The sequence below is a fragment of the Ruditapes philippinarum genome, unplaced genomic scaffold (assembly GCF_026571515.1).
Source record: "Ruditapes philippinarum isolate M1 unplaced genomic scaffold, ASM2657151v2 ctg3445_1_1_1_1, whole genome shotgun sequence".
Lineage (NCBI taxonomy): Eukaryota > Metazoa > Mollusca > Bivalvia > Venerida > Veneridae > Ruditapes > Ruditapes philippinarum.
This window is the reverse complement of record NW_026866545.1, coordinates 21,158-41,175: the sequence shown is the minus strand read 5'-3', so window position 1 is coordinate 41,175 and position 20,018 is coordinate 21,158. Positions and strand designations below refer to the sequence as shown.

The 20,018-nt window shown below is 33.0% G+C and overlaps 1 protein-coding gene across 4 annotated transcripts in view; it reads left to right on the top strand.

The window, feature by feature from the left end:
* Nucleotides 1-20,018, top strand: part of LOC132732834 (uncharacterized) — a gene marked incomplete at its 3' end in the record, with an annotated part of 90,256 nt that overhangs the window by 50,926 nt on the left and 19,312 nt on the right. For 2 of the 4 annotated variants that reach the window (XM_060719351.1, XM_060719353.1), the window contains 3 exon segments: nt 115-1,039; nt 2,867-3,199; nt 5,491-6,292. In XM_060719351.1, the coding sequence (XP_060575334.1) occupies nt 115-1,039; nt 2,867-3,199; nt 5,491-6,292 (2,060 nt within the window). 4 annotated transcript variants of the gene reach the window in all.

The window sequence follows — 20,018 nt, the reverse complement described above, 5'->3', positions numbered from 1 at the left end:
TTTTTTTGTCTTATATTATATACAAAGTATAGTTGAAGAATAATGTTACTATAATTACCAAACTAAAATGTACCAATAGGCAATACTACTGATGTTTTGTTTTGATTTTTCCAGAGGCATTAAACATAGATGTAGTGAAAAGTATAAAAAGGCAGGGTATAAGTAAAGGAGATAAATGTTCGTGTGAGTGTGATAATAAAGTTCACACCTGTAATAGATCTGTACCTTTGATGCGTAAACATAGCAGTGAGGATAACTCTGATGGACAACAGTTTAGTCATGGTGATAGTCTGTTAGATGACCAAGAAAACTTGACAAGTGAAAATTCAGATGCCAATGTAGATATCATAGATAATTCTGAAGAACTTGATAATATGCATAGGAAGGATATACCAGTCAGATTCAGGTCTGACAACTCTACAGGGTCAGAGTGTATGCTTTCAAATAATTCTGATACAGAGGGAGGGGTTATAAACAACAACCATCCTAAATGTCAGATATCAAAGACTGGATCAGGTGAAAAAATTCAATCAAATGGAAATGGAGAATGGCAATTTATCAAAGACCGAGATTGGGGTGAAAGTGAAAAAGGAATTGAATTTAAAAGACCTGGTACAGAAAATGCTGTTGTTCACAAGGACAAAGGTCATGCTATGTTACGGAGGCAAAGTTACAGGAAAGCCATTGAAAATCCTGCTAGTTCAACAGATGAGATGCCTACAGGTAGAGTTAGAAGTGACAGTTTCAGTAATGCTATAGAAGAAGGTCAGATAAGTCCCACCAGTTTCTCAACAACCCCTGTGTTCTCTGTGAGTGATACTACACCAGAGTATGAGGGATTTGAATCGTTCTCTATGACCTCTGCTCCAAGATACTTTAGCACTCCTTTGTCGATTGATACTGTAAAACCTGTTCCTATTGATCGAAAGACAGTTTGTGTGAATGATAATGGAACCAGTTGTAAGGATGATGAAAGTAAACCAAAGATTCCAACACTTCAGGCTCAGTTGTTCAAAGCTGGAGGAGTGAATTCAAATAAGTAAGTTAACTTCTGTTTTCTTTTGATACCACAAAATCATCAACTTAAGAAAGATGTAGTTTCTTTGTTATTAGTCCCCTACCGGTTTAACCGGAGGGGACTTTAGGTTTACCCTCCGTCCGTCCGTCCACAAAACTGATCCCGCGATAACGCAAAAAGTACTGAAAATATTTTTATGAAACTTGATATATATGGATACTAGTAGATGGCAGTATGGAGATTATGCACGTCTTTTTTTTTCTTCCTATGTTGAAAATTCTGGTTGCTATGGCAACAAATAGTCTGAAAATATGGCAAATTTAACACATAAACTGGATCCAGTGATAACTTAAAAAGAACTGAAAATATTTTTATGAAACTTATAATATGGGTAGATGGCAGTCTGGAGATTATGCACATCTTTCTCTTATCTTCCTATGTTGAAAATTCTGGTTGCTATGGCAACAATAGCCTGAATTTCAAGATTTCTGATTTAAATTTTTCAGCTTTTTCACTATAAGTTCTTTATTTCTTAAGGTGTTTACTTCAAACTTTAAATATAAGTTTCTGGTCATCAACCACATCATATGTGACAAGGTTTACAACTCTAGCACAAAGATTATCAGTATTACCTCTCTTGAACTTAGAATTTTTATGAAAAAAAATGTTGTCTTTTTTAAATAACTTCTTTATTTCCTAATGTATCTACTTCAAACTTCATATATATGTTTCTTATTATCACTCAACATTTTTGAGAAGGTTAAATACTCTAGCAAGACTATTTCCAGAATTATGTCCCCCTTGAACTTAGATTTTTTTCGAGAAATTGGTATTTTTCACTCCAACTTCTTCATTCCTTATAGGATTTACTTTAAAATCCCACATTGTTATAATATGACAAGGTTGTATAAACATAATTTCCTTACTAGGCAGGGAAACTGAACACATTACTGTGATATAGACAAACTTAGAACTCAAAAGATATAAGTTCATTCATGTCATTCATTCACTGGTAAAATTGAATGGCAAAAGGCCCATCAGAATGTTGCTGGGGTTCCAACCGTTGGGGACTTATGGATTGCTTGCAATACTATGATAATTGCTTGTTGAATTTGAAATCCATAGTGCATAGTTTAATCTGAATTCTTTTGCTTAAAAGCTAGCTAAATTGATAGCTGGTACTTATTGGCAAAGTGGGTCACAGGACATCTCACATCAGATATGCTAACAGACAAATTTATTTATTGATGAGATCAAAGTTGTTAGAAGTTATTTAAGTGAGAAGTGATGTTATCACTCTTCAGTAGGAACATCAACTTATTGTGTTTTCCTTTATGATATTATTTTCTTTTAAATATACTCTTCTTAATATAAGTATTGAGAGAATGAGGAAAGTGTTTAGAGTAGATGTTATAATGTTACTGAGGAAATTTTATAGTTTAGGAGATTATTTGAAAAGATAAAACAGTTTTGTAAATATGTGAATGTTTCATAATTTATTATATTGAAGTTTGATTGCAAAACTCTGCTGTAACATGTTATGTATTTCATGAATTTCCAACTACAGTCAACACTGCTTTAAAGACCTCCCAAATACAATATATATGAAATATATTATATTAGTTTTCCTTTTTTATTTGTGATCTATTATTGTGCAAATTGTCTTTAATGAGTGGTGGCCTATCACAAAGACCATTGTATCTTGATGGTTAGATTTCAGTGCATATATTACAGTTTATTTCATTGCACTTCTGTTTCCTTTTATGAGAGGCAACCTCTCACTAAATGCTCCTTTCTCCATTTCATCCACTGGCCTTTTAGGACAGATTTTGAATGTATGTATTACAGACTATCTCATTGCAGTTCCAACCACTTATCAATCCTCCTGGAGGAGGAAGCTCATGGAGATCAGAGCTCCCTGTGTTCACATTCGTCGCCATCTGGTCTCACAAGTCCGTCCGAGTCAGGAAATTCCAAAATGGACAATTCAGGACAGGAAAAAAGTCAGCTTTCAGAGTATGATTTCTCTGCTGAGATCTGGACATTGAGCAGAAGTTCAGAAAACTCCACAAACACACCATCATCTTGTGACTCCGGTCATTCAAGTTCTATCACAAGTTTTGAGAAAGCAAATAGGTCACCATCAGAGGATAATAAAATGTACCATTCTAATGAAAATAGGTAAGTACACTTAAGTTTGGTTATATCATATAACAATATTGAGCTTGTTTTTATATAAATAAAATGAAAATTTTGCTACATTACATGGTCTGCTACATGATCCAATACAACTACCTGCTGGTAAAGTACAGAAATTCTGTTACATACTGATGCTATACAACATAGGTATGATATTATGCTAAGCTTTATTAGCTCACCAGAGCCGAAGGCTCAGGGTGAGCTATTAGTATCAAAGGGGGATGCTCCGGCGTCCATCGTCCGTCGTCATGCGTCAACAATCGTCTCCTTCTCTGAAACTACTAAGCAGATTTACTTCAAATTTGGTCTGTAGCATCCTTGTGACAGTCACACTTGAATTTGCTCATGTCATTCTAATTGGCCCCTTTTAGGGGTCAGCAGAGCTAAAAATAGAAAAAAACCTTTAAACATCTTCTTCTACAGAACTAATGGATGGATGATCACCAAACTTTGTCTGTAGCATTCTTGGGTAGTCTTTTATCAAGTTTGCTCATATTTATTTGATTGGCCCCTTTAAGGGGCCTATAAAGCTAAAAATAGAAATACTGTTAAATGTCTATATCTAGAGAAGTAATTGGTTGATGATCACTAAACTTTGTTTGTAGCATTCTTGGGTAGTCTTTTATCAAAGTTGCTCATATTAATTTAATTGACCCCTTTTATGGGTCTCTAGGGCTAAAAATAGAAAAACCTTTAGACATCTTCTTCTACGGAACTAATGGATGGATGATCACCAAACTTTGTCTCTATCATTCTTACATAGTTTTTTTTTTTTATCAAATTTGCTCTTATTAATTTGATTGTCCCCTTTTAGGGGCCGCTGAAGCTAAAAACAGAAATACCTTTAAATATCATTATCTAGAGAACAAATTGATGGATGATCACCATGCTTTGTAGCATTCTTGGGTAGTCTTTTATCAATTTTGCTAATATTATTTTGATTGGCCCCTTTTAGGGGCCACAAAAGCTAAAAATAGACATACCTTTAAATGTCTATTTCTACAGAACTAATTGATGGATGATCACCAAACTTTGTCTGTAGCATTCTTGGGTAGTCTTTTATCAGGTTTGCTCATATTAGTTTGATTAGCCCCTTTTAGGGGTCTCTATAGCTAAAAATAGAAAAACCTTTAGATATCTTCACCTACAGAACTAATTGATGGATGATCATCAAACTTTGTCTGTAGCATTCTTGGGTAGTCTTTTATCAAGTTTGCTCATATTTATTTGGTTAGCCCCTTTTAGGGACCGCTTAAATTAAAAATAGAAATATGTTTATACATCTTCACCTACAGAACTAATTAATGGATGATCACCAAACTTTGTAGTATTTTTGGGTAATCTTTTATCAAGTTTGTTCACATTAATTTGATTGGCTCCTTTTTAGGGGCTGCTAAAGCTATAAATAGAAAAACCTTTAAACATCTTCTACTTCAGAACCAATTGATGGATGATCACCAAACTTTGTCTGTAGCATTCTTGGGTACTCTTTTATCAAGTTTGCTTATATTAATTTGATTAGCCCCTTTTAGGGGCCACTAAAGCTAATAATAGAAAAAACCTTTGAACATTTCCTACTGAAATAATTGATAGATGATCACCAAACTTTGTAGCATTCTTAGGTAGTCTTTTATCAAGTTTGCTCATATTAATTTGATTAGCCCCGTTTAAGCTAAAGCTTTAATGCCCCAGATCATGGCATTTCTTCAAATTATTGTTTAAACATATTCTATGCTCAAATTTAGTATTAGAATACAAAAATGTATATTGACATTCCAACACTGAAAAGCAGTTGTTTCTGGTGAACGACTCAGGGCCATGATGGCCCTCTTGATCATGGACTCAGGGCCATGATGGCCCTCTTGATCATGGCCCTCTTGTTATCTGAGAAGGAGTGGCTGTTGAAAATTTAAATTTTAAGTTATCAAATGCAAGAACTTCTAAATCTTTATTTAGTCCTTTCAAACTGTTTTTCTCAGATATGTTTCATGCAGTTTGTATATTGTAATAGAATTTTGATGCATATTTGAATGTTGATATATACATGTATTTTCAATTTGTCTTTTCTCTGCCAGACAATAAATGTATACTTGTACAATCTTGATCTCTAAGTTCATTTTAGCTCTGTTTATAACATGTATAGAGACCTACTAATCAAATCATAATCAAATAGTATTTACTACTGAATGAAACTTTCTTATGCTTTTTCGGGGTTTTGGAGGAACTTTAATTTGATTTATATTTTATTTTTTCTTATACATTTTTGTTTTCAGTTCTAAAACACCGCCACCATCAGGATCTCCAGTTTTTCACTCTACCTCAGTCTCCACTCATGAATCTCCAATCTCTTTTCTTGATTATACCTCCTCATATAATGCATCTGTATCTCCGCATGAAGTTCTTGACATAAAGAAAGATAGGGAGGAAAATAATGGGAAAGCTTCAGATATTAATTGCAACAGTGTTAAACCATTTCATGCTACTGTTACAACAAATTCTACTACTGTCCCTGCATCAGATTGTAAACTTGATAATGGTAAAGCTTTATCCAGTGATAAACCTGTTGATATTATTGACAATGTTACTGATAAATGTAAAGTAGCTGTAGATTTAAATAAAGAAGGGTCTAAGAACTATGTGAGTGCGGGTTTTGAACCGAATTCTCAAGCTTGTACTCCCAGTGAAAAAAGTGATAAAAAAGTCGAGAAGGATACTGTAAATGTAAACAAAAGTAGTGAAGTTAGATTTGTTCTAAGTCCTAAAAGACCACAAACTTCTAATTCATATGAAAGTGAACGGAATTTAGCCCCAAGTGAAAGGATATTACAAAGGTCAGCCGCAAACAAATTGGCAAATTCTCCAGAAAATAAACAAAATATAACAAACCATGTGCATTTACAAAACAGGAGTACAACAGCAGATCCTGCCAGTGTAGAATCAAAGGAGGTTAACATAGATGATACAGAGTCTAAGAATAAGATGGGCCTGACAGTGACTGTGACTTCACCTGTAAAAGAGGATCAGGATTGTTCAGATACCAGTCAGCCACCCTCTCCTGCTATCTGTTTCTTCAAGGTAGGTAACTCTGGTAAACTTGTATTGCTTTGTTGATTCAGAGTTGTCTTTACTTTTGAATAAACTTGATTTTTCCCTGAAAAAGCAGAATGTTACTATAATATTAAAACATAGTTTATGTTTATATATTGTCAGTATCTTTGTTCTGTTTACATAACTGAAATATTGATGTTTTTCATCTATTGCCTCGGTGTCCTCAATATTATATATTGCAATTTGCAATAAATAAGTGAAGGGAAAATAGTTTAGAAGGGGGAAAGGAGAACAACACTACCCAAAACAGATTTTGTTATAAAGGAAAAGTTTGATAAATCAAACCTGTCATAATATATCTATTAAATGTCAACAAAACTAATGTTGCCCTTTTATCACATTGTATTTTTTGCCCAAAATAAATTCCCACTGAAAATCGACAAATTCTATATTTTGAAAGTTAAATGTGATTAATATAGAAAATAATATTATGTAATGGTTATATTACATTTAAAGTGACATTATGCTCATATTTTCATAGTCAAGTTGGGCTGAACTGACTATATATTTCAAAAGATTGACTGTTAAAATGGTGATTGACCAATAGTTCATATTGAAAAAATGTTTAGGATCAAATTCAAATCAGCCTAAAATATAAAAAGACTGACCCACTCTTTTTATGAACTAAATAATTCTAAGGGTTTATTTAAGAAAAAATTTGTTTGCCGTCTGTTGTTTATTGTTCATGTGAAATAAATTTTTATGTAAAAAGAAATTATGGCAAAATAAAAACTTATTTTGACTTTCACCTATTCACTCATTTATACCCTTGGATAGGCATAATGTCACTTTAAAATAATCAAGTTCATTCATATATCAAATGACATTTAATAAATAATTTGAAATCCAATATCCAGCAGGAAGAAACTGTAATAAGTAATAAATTCAGTCAAAGCTCTATAGTGGACAAAATAATAAAATCTATTTTTCAGTCTTATAATATTTCATGTTTCTGAATTTGATGGAAAGACGAGGGGGGAAAATAAAACTTTATTTTAAGCACCTTAATAGTGGTTTACTGTATCAAATCATGAGAAGAATCTGAGCTTGAATTATTAGCTCAACTATTCGATAAATATAAGTAGAGCTATTGTAGTCACCCGAGCGTCCGCGTAACCACTTATGTTAAAGTTTTTGTAATACCTCAAATATTTTCAAAGTCCATTGACATATGGCTTTGAAACTTTGCACACTTGTTCACCATTATGACCCTAACCTGTAAACAGGAGGAGGTGACTGTATCAAGCTTTTTGACAGAATTATGCCCCTTTTTTGACTTAGTATTTGCGTTAAAGTTTTTGTAATACCTCAAATATTTTCAAAGTCCATTGACATATGGCTTTGAAACTTTGCACGCTTGTTAACCATTATGACCCCAATCTGTAGACAGGAGGAGGTAACTGTATCAGGCATTTTGACAGAATTATGCCCCTTTTTTCTGTCCGTCCGTCCGTTAGCAATTTGGTTTCCGGAGCATAACTTAAGTTCCATTTGGCCCACAATATTCAAACTTCATAGGATGATTGTCCATATTGGGTAGAAGACCCCTATTGATTTTAGGGTCATAAGGTTCAAGGTCACTATGACGTTAAAACTGAAAACAGTTTCCGGAGCATAACTTAAGTTCCATTTGGCCTACAGTGTTCAAACTTCATAGGATGATTGTCCATATTGGGTAGAAGACCCCTATTATTTTGGGGTCACAAGGTCAAAGGTCAAGGTCACTATTACTTTAAAACTGAAAACAGTTTCCGGAGCATAACTTAAGTTCCATTTGGCCCACAGTGTTCAAACTTCATAGGATGATTGTCCATATTGGGTAGAAGACCCCTATTGATTTTGGGGTCACAAGGTCAAAGGTCAAGGTCACTATTACCTTAGAAGTGAAAACAGTTTCTTGAGCATAACTTAAGTTCCATTTGGCCCACAGTGTTCAAACTTCATAGGATGATTGTTCATATTGGGAAGAAGACCCCTATTGATTTTGGGGTCGCAAGGTCAAAGGTCAAGGTCACTATTACCTTAAAACTAAAAACAGTTTCCGGAGCATGACTTAAGTTCTATTTGGCCCACAGTGTTCAAACTTCATAGGATGATTGTCAATATTGGGTAGAAGAACCCTATTGATTTTGGGATCACAAGTTAAAGGTCAAGGTCACTATTACTAAGAAATTGAAAACAGTTTCTTGAGCATAACTTAAGTTCCATTTAGCCCACAATATTCAAACTTCATAGGATGATTGCCCATATTGGGTAGAAGACCCCTATTGATTTTGGGGTCACAAGGTCAAGGTCACTATTACTTAGAATTGAAAACAGTTTCTGGGGCATAACTTAAGTTCCATTTGGACCAAAATATTGAAACTTCAAGGGAGGATTGTTATTTGAAGGAGGTAAAATTTTTTTTAATTCCCATGTCTAACAAATGCTTCGTCTTCTTTAAAAAAAAATCACTTTCGGGCATATAATGCTCCGCCTAGCGGTGCTCTTGTTCAACTTAGAATTTACATTTAGGTTTGCATACCACCTCAGATATTTTCATATTCTATTGAAACAAGTTGAAATTTTATACTCTTCTTTGAGAGCATAATAGGACTCTCTCCAAGGCCTATAACTGTAACATGGATTTAAAGAAAAATTTTGTTCTTTTGTTATTAACTCAGAAAATTTTACATTATCAAGGCTCTTTTACTGTCAAGCACTAAGAATAGTCGAGCATTGCTGTCCTACCGACAGCTCTTGTTTTGAGTACCTTTTGCTGGTTTACTGTATCAAAACATAAGTAGAATTTGAATTTTGAATAATATCAGTGATATGTAAGTAAAACACGCCCTTATGAAAAGTTTAATTTATTACATGAGAAGTACAGTCATTACTTTGTAAACTAAATGATAGACACCCTTTACACCCATAGATACATGTACCAGTCACTTTATTATTTTATTTTATAGACCTCTAACAGGTCATAGTCGGACATGATCTTGAGATTTGTTTAGATGATGTATGGTACAGAATAAGGTTTTAATAGCTATTTTTTGATAGATTCTTTTTCTGCTGTACAACATGTGCTTTCCTCTTTAACTTATTGACTGATTTGTTTATAGATATATCTAAGAGATGCAGAATTTTATTTGGTATTATCCTTTGATGTTTCTGCTCTAAACTAGTTTGTATTATTTCCCCAGAATATCTTTGTTGTAACAAAAAAGTAATACACTTGCATTAAAATTATACGGTAATAAATATAATAGCAGAATTCATTCGAAATTAATTAAGCATAAGTTGAACAATTGCACACTTGCAAAATTATGTAGCTCTTGGGAAATTTATGTTTTGTCAGTTGATATAATTTAGCCAGTTAAATATATCATTCTAATTAAAAAGAATTGTTTTAACTCTCTGAACACTGGTATGTGGTGGTTATAAATGACTTAACTTAGGTGCCACCAGTAGGGTCAGACAAATCAGTACATTTAATTAAATAGTATCATATTTATGCTTTTCATGCTCATCCATATAGTAATCTTTCCAGTGGCTATGGTAAACAATCCAAAGCACACACACAGTATGTTTTTAGCTGCTCAAGTTTCTGATTTTTGATAATTCAGATTAAAAATGAACAGCAGAGCAAGTCTTATTTTACAATTTCTGTTTTGCTGCATAGTGAGTCACTGTAGTGACTTAGAGAAAGAAACATATAGCATCAGTATCAGGCTGTGCTGATATATTCATTATCAGCATGATTGAGCCTACTGGTCATTTAGGGGATCTGGAGATAATCTCCTATCCTTAATATCACTAAATGCACTTTATAACCCCAACTTCTGAAGAAACTAAAGACTCTTTCTGAGACATGGTCAGCTTAGTTTTATGTTGTTTGTGTAAAAAAAGAACATGCTGAATACAGTCCAACCCTGTTTATTCGAAGTGCCTAGTTTGAATAATCGATGGGTTCGAATAATCGAAATCGGAATATTGTGAGAGACGAAAACTTATTATTTTACTCCACTTTGGCCAATCATAGCAAAACTGCCGTTTACAACACACTTGCTTCCCGCAATTAATTGAGAAAAATAAATATTAAAGACATATTTTTTTTGGCATTGAAGTTATAAATGCTTGCATTTTATTCTTCATTATGTATCGTTTCGTTTCATGCAAAGCCTTGATAATGGCCGTGTTGTCACTACCGTAATTACAACTAACTCTGGTATTTTCGATTAGGGTAAAGGCTCTCATGTAGCGTTATAATTAATGAAAAAAAATCTTTTGGATGTTTTGACAAATTCACATATACGGTATGTATGAAAATTTATGTCATCTTCAAACAATAACAGTAACAACATTGAACTTGGTGCATAGCTTTTCATTTTCGGTAATTAAAGTTGATTAAAGAACACACAAAGAGTTATTATCACGATTGGCTAAATACACGCACAACTGATGATAATTTTTCATAAGTCGACTGGTCAGAGAGTGGATCTTCGCTAATTAGTCTGGTTTCAAATAATAGGTGTGAAATTCTTTCATAATTATAGAATCGGAATAGAAATTTTACTTCGAAAAATAGGAGGTATTCAGATAATGCATTTCGAATAATACGCTCGTATTTATATTGATTTATGTAGAGATAAAAACAGGACCGCAAATCTACTTTGGATAATGCTGGGTATTCGAATAAAGGGTTTATTGATGTAAGTTTTACTCATGCTAAAGTCAATGGTTTTAGAGTTCATAGAGTTACTGTAGTTTTAAATTCATATTATGATATGATAGGGGGCTATTAAAAAAAAGCTCAATAGACAAGAAAAAACAACAAAGTTTGAGCACTTTTTGATATGAATCCTTCACATGTTTACGTTATATTGAACTTTATGTTAGATTGACATTAAATGTGCATAGCTTTGGTGTCTTCAAAGAAGAATTTTCACAGAAGGAAAAAAAGTGCAAACAATATACATGGGGGATATTAAAGTAATTGTTGCATGCACATCTTATTGTGTGTGAAGTATGTTATAGTTTTCATTGCCTCCTTTAAGATTCCTAACGATCTGCAATAAATTTTATTGTTTCCTTCTGGTTTTATTCAGCAAATAAGTTTATTGGAAACTTTCAAATAGAAGCATCTGGGAACACTTTGTTTTGAAGATATAAAAGTTTTGCCTTGAGGTTGTTTGCATTATAGTCTTTACTTTAGTTTCTGTTTTATACAAACTAGCTCTTCTGGTTTCTGTGTTACTGGTTCCATAAGATTGAGGTTACCGATGTAATTAAAGGTTGATTATACATTATATGTGCATTTGTTTAAGCATCTTTTGTGGGGTGATTAGGGTTATTTATTTGTTTTTAAAGAAATCCTTGTGAATTTTTATTTTCTATATTTTGAAAATGTATACAATCTGCCCGTTTATTTGGAAATGAAAATGAAATATTTTAGCATTTCAGGGATATATTATTAGCTTTGAATTTTTGACAAAAAATCTTATTATATAGAATGATTTCAAAACTATAGAAGGTTTCAACATGACAGGCCTGCGTCACGATTTTGTGATTGGTGCGGCCAATTTGGTATGTTTTAGCTAGAATCTAGGGGGGTACGGGGGCATGCTCCCCCGGAAATTTTTTATTCTAGGATGCTCTCAGGGGCGTTTTCCCGTATATTTGGCACAGTTTACAGCCTGCCGCTAGTACATGTTATAGTAATATGTCAACGATTTTTTACAGATTTTATGCAATTGATATTTGGCAAATGAAAAATAAACAATAACTAATGTTGTTATAATTCTTTAGTTACATTTTAATCTGATAATTATAAATAAACAAATACAAGAAATATTACAGTACGTGGATTATTGTTTAACATAAATCACACAATGGTATAAGCTTAAATAGCAGTCGATGCCATGATGGAAGAATAGTACATTACGAGTCAACAATAACCGCTTTTGTTTAGCAGTAACTTGTATTTTGCTCACAATAATCTTGCAAAAATCAGAGTCTCATTTTATGTAAATTTTCCAAAAACACATCGCCGTCGTTCTCTGGTGGTAATGAACTCATCGGCAATTACAAGTAAGTTGAGTGAATCTGTCCTGTACTTATGAATATGTTACACCATTAGATTGTTCAAGCGTACTTGAGACATTGTCGATCTCAGGTATGTTCTTTATTCTGGGCGCCGAGAATGTCCTTTCACTGGTAGCATTAGTAGCAGGCATTACTAACAAAACCTTTAACAACAAAACGACCTTGGAGAACAGTGCTCGTACTAACACCGACTGTACTGAAACAAATTTCAAAGAGTCAGGTAGAGTAACAGTACTATCTCCTGTTTTTGTCAAAATGTGAACGTAGCAGCTGAAGCTGCACCTCTAAAATGTCTTGTTTAATATCGTTGCCATAGAAATCACAAACAAAACCAAGTTTTCTAGTGTACTTGGTCTATCCTCCACGTTCTGAAGTACGCGATATCCCAGTTGGTCAAATCTCTCTTTTACATTGGCCATTGCAAGATCGAGTGCTTCATTAAAGTACTTAGGCCGGAACACGTCCTGCACTGTAATTATGTAATAGAGTAAATTGAATGAGTTTACTACTGAATTCCAAGAGCTGAATGAAAATATATTACACGAGCCTCTGGCGAGTATAATATTTTATTCAAAGAGTTCAATACATTCAGTATGAACTTACACGAGTTTAATATTCTGTTTATTACATACCAAAATAAAGGACCTTTTAAAGTGAAAAAAGAACCATTTTCATTGACGCCCATAGAAAAACGATAACATTCAGTGTGTATAACGCAAATGACGTCAAAATATATGCACGGCCGTGCAATACCATTTTCACGGAGTCGCAAAAACGGCACTGATCAATATGACTGTGATAAAAATATGACTTTTGAACGGTTGCCGTGTACAATCAATAAAATGTTATCAAGTTCTCGGAGAATTCAGGCATACTAGTTTAAGATATTCATAATGCATATTGCAAATCTCATGCACTGTTTTTTGTTTTGTTTTTTATATCATAATATATATAACATTGACGAAAAAATGTACTCACCAAATGTTCGTTTTGGTTGATTTGGTTCCGATAGAATTGTGTCACACATCATGGTATTTTAACTATCTTAAACTATTCATATTAAGATACTTGTATGTGAACAGATGTAATTAATTTAAGGAATTGTAAACATATATATGTGTGTATTCAGGATTACTCCTATAATACGGTGAACTGTCCGAAGTCACGTCGATGTCTTGACTTCGTAGGACCCTTACATATACCTGGTCAATTAACAGTGTCCAGTTGTTTCTTCGCGTCATGTTTGTATGTTACCGCGCATTGCATAAGGGGCCAGTTAAGTGTCTAATTGCTAATCAGCGATGGGTGTTGTTTTTTTTTCTTTTTCTTTTTAAAAACTCATTTTTGGCCAAAATATTGGTCCGGCCAGGGCCGGACGGGCCGGACCATCGACGACGGCCTTGCATGAAACTTGGAATACTTTTATCATGACATGGCAAGGGGTATTATCCTGAAAGCATTATAGTTAGGAGTAAGGTCCCTGTTTAACTTTGAATTTTGTCAGTCATGTACTGTAAAGGCTTGAAATACTTGATTATTTAGACAATTTGCAGTTGTGAGACAATTCTGAAAGCAATATTTTTAGGAGTTATGTCACTTTTCAACTTATATAGAATACTTATGAAAATGTTATTGCTCTTGACAGACAAGTTAACACTGCACGCTGTGGCTTTGTTATATTTAAGAAGCACACAACAACCTCTCATATCACTTATTCAAGATAAACATATAATACATGTATTTTAATGCACATGGTGATTCAGTAGGTAAAATGAGGTTGAAAAAATCTTTATAAAATGTATATATAAGACATTAATGAATATGTCAAGCTACATAGACTTGGCATCAATGTCTGGTTATCTATACAATATAAACTGTAAGATTGGGGAGCAAGGGCACCTGCCAGCACTGATTGATTCATAACAATTATGATAATGCTTTAGATCAAAGATTGGCACAATTTCCTGTTAACAAATATTTGAGAGGTCTGTGCTATTGTCTACAGGAGGCCAATTATATCTATCTACCACTTCATCTTTATCTTCTTCCTTGAGTGCTGCTCACTACCATAGCTGCAGAATATTTTTACTGTAGAAAAAAAACATTTAAATAGATCAAATTCCTGAGTCATGATTTTAGCAAAGTTTAACCTGTAAAAACAAGTAAAATTGCACTTACAGAAAAAGCTCATCATTCTGTTCTTATATTATCAGCATTATATAGAGATATACATCTCATTAGAATGTACCATAAACTAGGCTGATAACTTTTATTTGATTACTATGATTATATTAAATCAGAACTGGTGTAATTTTATCAGATTTTCATCCTTTGATTGTGACAGGTACTGCAGATAATTTGGGAAAATGTTCAGTTTTTTCTTGCAAGTTTCAATTATCATAATTTAAAATATGTTTAGATGTGAAATACAGTTTACCTTTAACATAAATCTTAATTTTATATCATCTGTAGCAAAACTTTCCAGTTATCAAGAAAATTATTATTTATGCCTAGTTTAACAAACTTGTTAGCATTTGTATTTTTCCTCTGTGCATGAACTTACAGGTTTATTTATCTCTTGGGTGTGTTCATTTATTTCAAGCATGAAAATGATGGTTTTACATGTGAAGAATTCTCTTAAGATGCAATATCTTCTTTAGTTTTTGTTTATAGAATAATGTAGATAAAAAAGGAAAAAGTATATCTAGATAATTTATTCAGTTTTTGCATATATTGTTAACCCCAGGTGTCATATATTTGAAAGAGAAGTAAGCACTATAAGCAACAGTTATACAGGTGAGCTGCACGGATACTCTCAAACTTTTGGTGCTGGATAATTTTGTAGAGAAAAAAAGACTTCTTCATTATAAACATATTACATGGTGTAAATGAGAAGGAAGTTATTAGAAGCCAGACCAGGGGTCTACAAATTGTCAAGCACATTTCTTGACAAGATTGTGCTTTCTCTCTTTTTCCTTATTTTTTTCTAAGAGACTGGCGGCAGTACTGTAAGAATGACTCTTAAGCATTAGTAGGGAAATATTTTTGGACTTAATTTGACATTACAGCTTGGCTAGAAAATGATTGTCAGGTTTTTTCATGGGAAGGAATTATAACAAATTTCTTAAGGGAAAATAATCAGTGTGTGATGTGATATTTTTGTGGTGCTGAAATCTATATTTGGAAATTACTATCAATTGTGGAGGATGATAAAACGATTAGAGCAAAAGGTAGGCAGACATTTTTCAGCCGTATAGAAATTCAGTGTGGTTATGCCAGACATTTCCCTAGACATGTCACAGTAGAAATGTTAAGCAATTGACAAGAAAATAATTTGATATATTATCACATTATATTCAGTGGAAGCTAAACACACTGTTTTAACATTTGATTCTATAATTGTATTTATGCAGTAACTGCTGTGTGTTTAAATAAGATTTTTAATGATTTTTTATTCTAATTCAAATTGTGGTTGTAACAAGAGAATATAGAATTTTATTTGCCCAGTCATATTAATCATGTGATAATAACAATGTTTTTATCAGAATATTTTATGCATGACAAAAGTTGCATTTTATGATACATAATGATATGCTGATAATTTGATGATCCAGCTGTTTGTATCCTCCTGTCCCTAAGAGTGCTAATGATGATTATGACTTGCCAGAATGCCATCAAGCACCAGCGACCCCCCACCCCCACCCCTGTCACACACCTCCAAACCCCCACCCCCTCATCCTTCCCACCCACTTGTTATCTTTATAAGCTTTTATACTGTAAACTGCTCAGTGTTTACATTAATATTGAAATCACTGTAATTGCTAATGGTCTGCTACAAATTCAATAAATTTACAAGTTCAGGGTAAATATTCAGCAAGTTAAGTGTAAAATGTTTATGGAATTGTTATGAAATCACTTAGGGACTTGTTCAGATATTGAGACTTTTATATAAATGACATTAATTATTTATGTGGAAACAGTTTTTAATCAGCTATTAGTTGTGTGTACAATATTCCTAATTTAGAAAAATTTATACAAGATTATATGATAACTTATTGCATTTCTTTTTGAATAGAGTAAATTATATAACTTAAGAATATATTAAAGCACATCTTGCAATATATCCTGCATCAGCAGATGGCTGAGTGGCCAAGGTTGTTGCCTTCAAAACAGTTGCCCCTCACAGTTATGGGTCTGAATCTCAATGTGGAGAAATAATGAACTGAAAGGCACCTGAGGTCTTCCTCCACCAGTAAAGCTGGAAAGTTGCCATAAGTATATGACCTATACAGTGTTGAAACCCAACAAACTCACAAAAATAAACAAACAAACAAAAACAACATAATTATATTGTACATTATGGATATTGGCATTTCTGCTGTATGTTCACCATTAAGGTCAACTTCACTCAATTACTAGTGTCTGGACCATAACTTTTGTCTTTAATAGAATCAAATTTGGAACATATATTTTCTTTCAAAGAAGTTAACTTTATTTTCCTTGAAGCTCAAGTATTATCATATATGTCAGGTTGAGGTCAAGGTCAACTCTCATTCAAAACAGGTGTTGCATGTTGTTTATCTTTGGGGGGAGGGGCATTTTTGTAAACAATATAATAATATAATTATAATATTGGTGAGAAGTTGATTGAGATGACCAATACATACATATATTCAGCAGTTTATTACCTTAACACTCAAACTTTTTGGCTTAATGATTTCACTTGAAGAAAAGAATTCAAACCTGTTTAAATTGCAACAATTTTCACAATTGTTTCTTATTTAACTTGTAATGAATTGCTTAAAAAGAATTTTTTTTTAGAGCAATACATTTATAAAAGTTAATGAATTGCTTTGAAGGGATATACTTTAGAGTAATACATTTATAAAAGTTAATGAATTGCTTTGAAAGGATAAATTTTAGAGTAATACATTTATAAAAGTAAATGAATTGCTTTGAAAGGATATATTTTAGAATAATAAATTTATAAAAATGAAGTAAGATAAAAAAAAAAAAACACAACAAAAAACAGAAATAGCATCTCATTATGAAGTCAGGAGTCAGACTTCTGGAAAAAATGTCTGAGGTGCTTGGGAGGACATGAATGTACTGCATGCATTTTCCACATAATTTCTCCCCTTCATTAACTACTTACATGCTTCAATGAATTTCATTGGCTGTAAGTCTCCTGGTTAACAGTGTCAGACAAGGACAAAGATTGGCGTGTTCATAGAAACACAGACAAATAGAGCAGTCTTGCAAAAAAATTTCATCTTAATTTTTCGAAGCTATGAGAAAAAAACTGCCTTTAAAATTGGCCAATTACATGATGAACTTTTATTATGCATGAGATCATATTGTCCTAGGTTTCTATATGTGAGAAAGCTATCCAGCTAGTATGTAGAACATCAGTGGTCTTACTCAGGTGCATGTTTGTGCCTGAAATTCCTCTGTACATGAGGTTTTGTTTGTCTGTTTTGTTAGGTTTTTGTCTAGCAGCGCACCAACACAGAAAAGGTGATTTTGGATAACCTGGAATTTCCTCTGCCAGTAAAGATGGAAGTCGTCATATGACCTATACTGTGTTGGTGTAAACAGTCAATCTCTTCAATGACACAGGGTTGCTTTTAACAGGACAAATGGCTTACCTTGCAATGAAACAGGTTCAGTGAGACACTAAACTTGCCTTGGTGTCTTCATCCATAGTGTCATGAACACTGCCATGCATGAAACTATTTTCAGTGTATCTAAGTCTATACATTAGTATGAATTATAGTTATTATACAGTTGATATTTGAACAGAAAATTTCATTCAATGATTAAATTTCCCCAGTTATCATTTTAGCAATAATTCAGCATAATGATATAATCTTGATAATTAATCTGTGGTAGAACTGCGACAAAAAATATTGTAACATTTGCAGCTTGAAGATAACAAAATTGTAAATTTGATATGATTTCCCCAAGTGCAGTGAAGGATGTTGAGATGGTTTTTTTTCTTCTTTTCCTGAAGACTTTTTAGCATCAAAATTTTTTACCAGGTGTCTTATTATAAACAACATTTTGTTTTATTGGGAGTGTGTGTTTATTTGCAATACTTTAAGAAAGAAGATAATTTCTTAAGAAAATTGACTATAATTACAATTTTGTGGATTTCTTCACAGGTTCATATTCTTTTACCAAACCATAAATGTATAGAAATGCCTTGAAATTACTTACGCCTGCTTTACTGGTATACTGGCTGTGAGAAATCTGCTCCTTATTAATCCTCTGCTGTGTAACGGGATAGAGGGAGGCAGGCGATTATTGGAATACCCTTTGTCTGTCCATCTGTAACTTTTTCATGTATGCTGCATTAAGTTTAAGCAAATCAAATCAATAATAACTTGCCACAAATTATAACAAGAATTAGACACCATGCAGAAAACAACCGCCAGGTTGCTTCCCCTAAGGTCAAGGTCACATTTAAAGGTCAAATATAAAAATTCCACTTTTCATGACTGATTGTTCACTTTAGAATTTTTAAACAACTGAATTTTTAAAAAAAATAATTTGGCACCTTTAAGCCAGTGAAATGTCCTTAAAAGGGATTGAAAAGATCCTTAGCATTCTAACAACTGGGAAAAGTCATTAAATTTTCATGTCAAAGGTTAAAAATTCTTATCCACTGGAGTAGGGGATACAGCTGGTCTTCAGACTGCCTTGTTGAGGTATTGTAGTGCAGAGCTAGTGCTGTGTTAGTCTGAAGTGTTTTATATTACCAAACATTATTACAGGATTACGTCTAAAGAACATATTCTTTGATGTTTAATATGTTATCATAATGAAGATTTCTTTTTTCTCCCATTCTTTGAAAAGTAAAAAAATAATCTATTTTGAGTCCCGTGTATATGGAACTGTAAATTATGTTCATGTGTTTTTAGTTGGTCTATTCCAGAAAGGTTTATATAATGCTTTGAATGTGTTGTGGCTGCTACTTACTTGTTTTATTGAAAAACTCAACTTTACTTCCAGCTTTTGAACTTTTGATAATGGAAAATGCATTTAATATTTTATTTTTTATTAGGGAACTCTTCTTTATAATTTTTTAGACAATAAAAAAATTATTATTTTGCTAATTTATTAATAAATTGATGATCAATCTGCCAAATATTCTGATTTTCCATACTTTTCTTATCAACTAATTTTTCTTTCCAACAAGTTGAGAGACATTTCTATAAGTAATAACAGGTTTAGAAACTTCATCTAGTATTAATATCTTGATTATAAATGTAAGATAGAATTATCAAACACAGATAAACAACATCTCTATGAACATTCAGAGAATTTATTACCACATCTTTTCTCTGAAATGTCACTACAAGGGTTACTAACTGCTGACATTATTGTCCATGATAACTTGTAATTACTTTAAATGAGCCATGTCATGGACAAAACCAACATAGTGTGTTTGCGACCAGCATGGATCCAGATGAGCCGGGCAGTCTGATCAGGATCCATGCTGTTCGCTATCAGTTTCTCTACTTGTAATAGAGTTTGTAAGCAAACAGCAAGGATCCTGATCAGTCTGCGCAGATGTGCAGGCTGGTCTGGATCCATGCTGGTC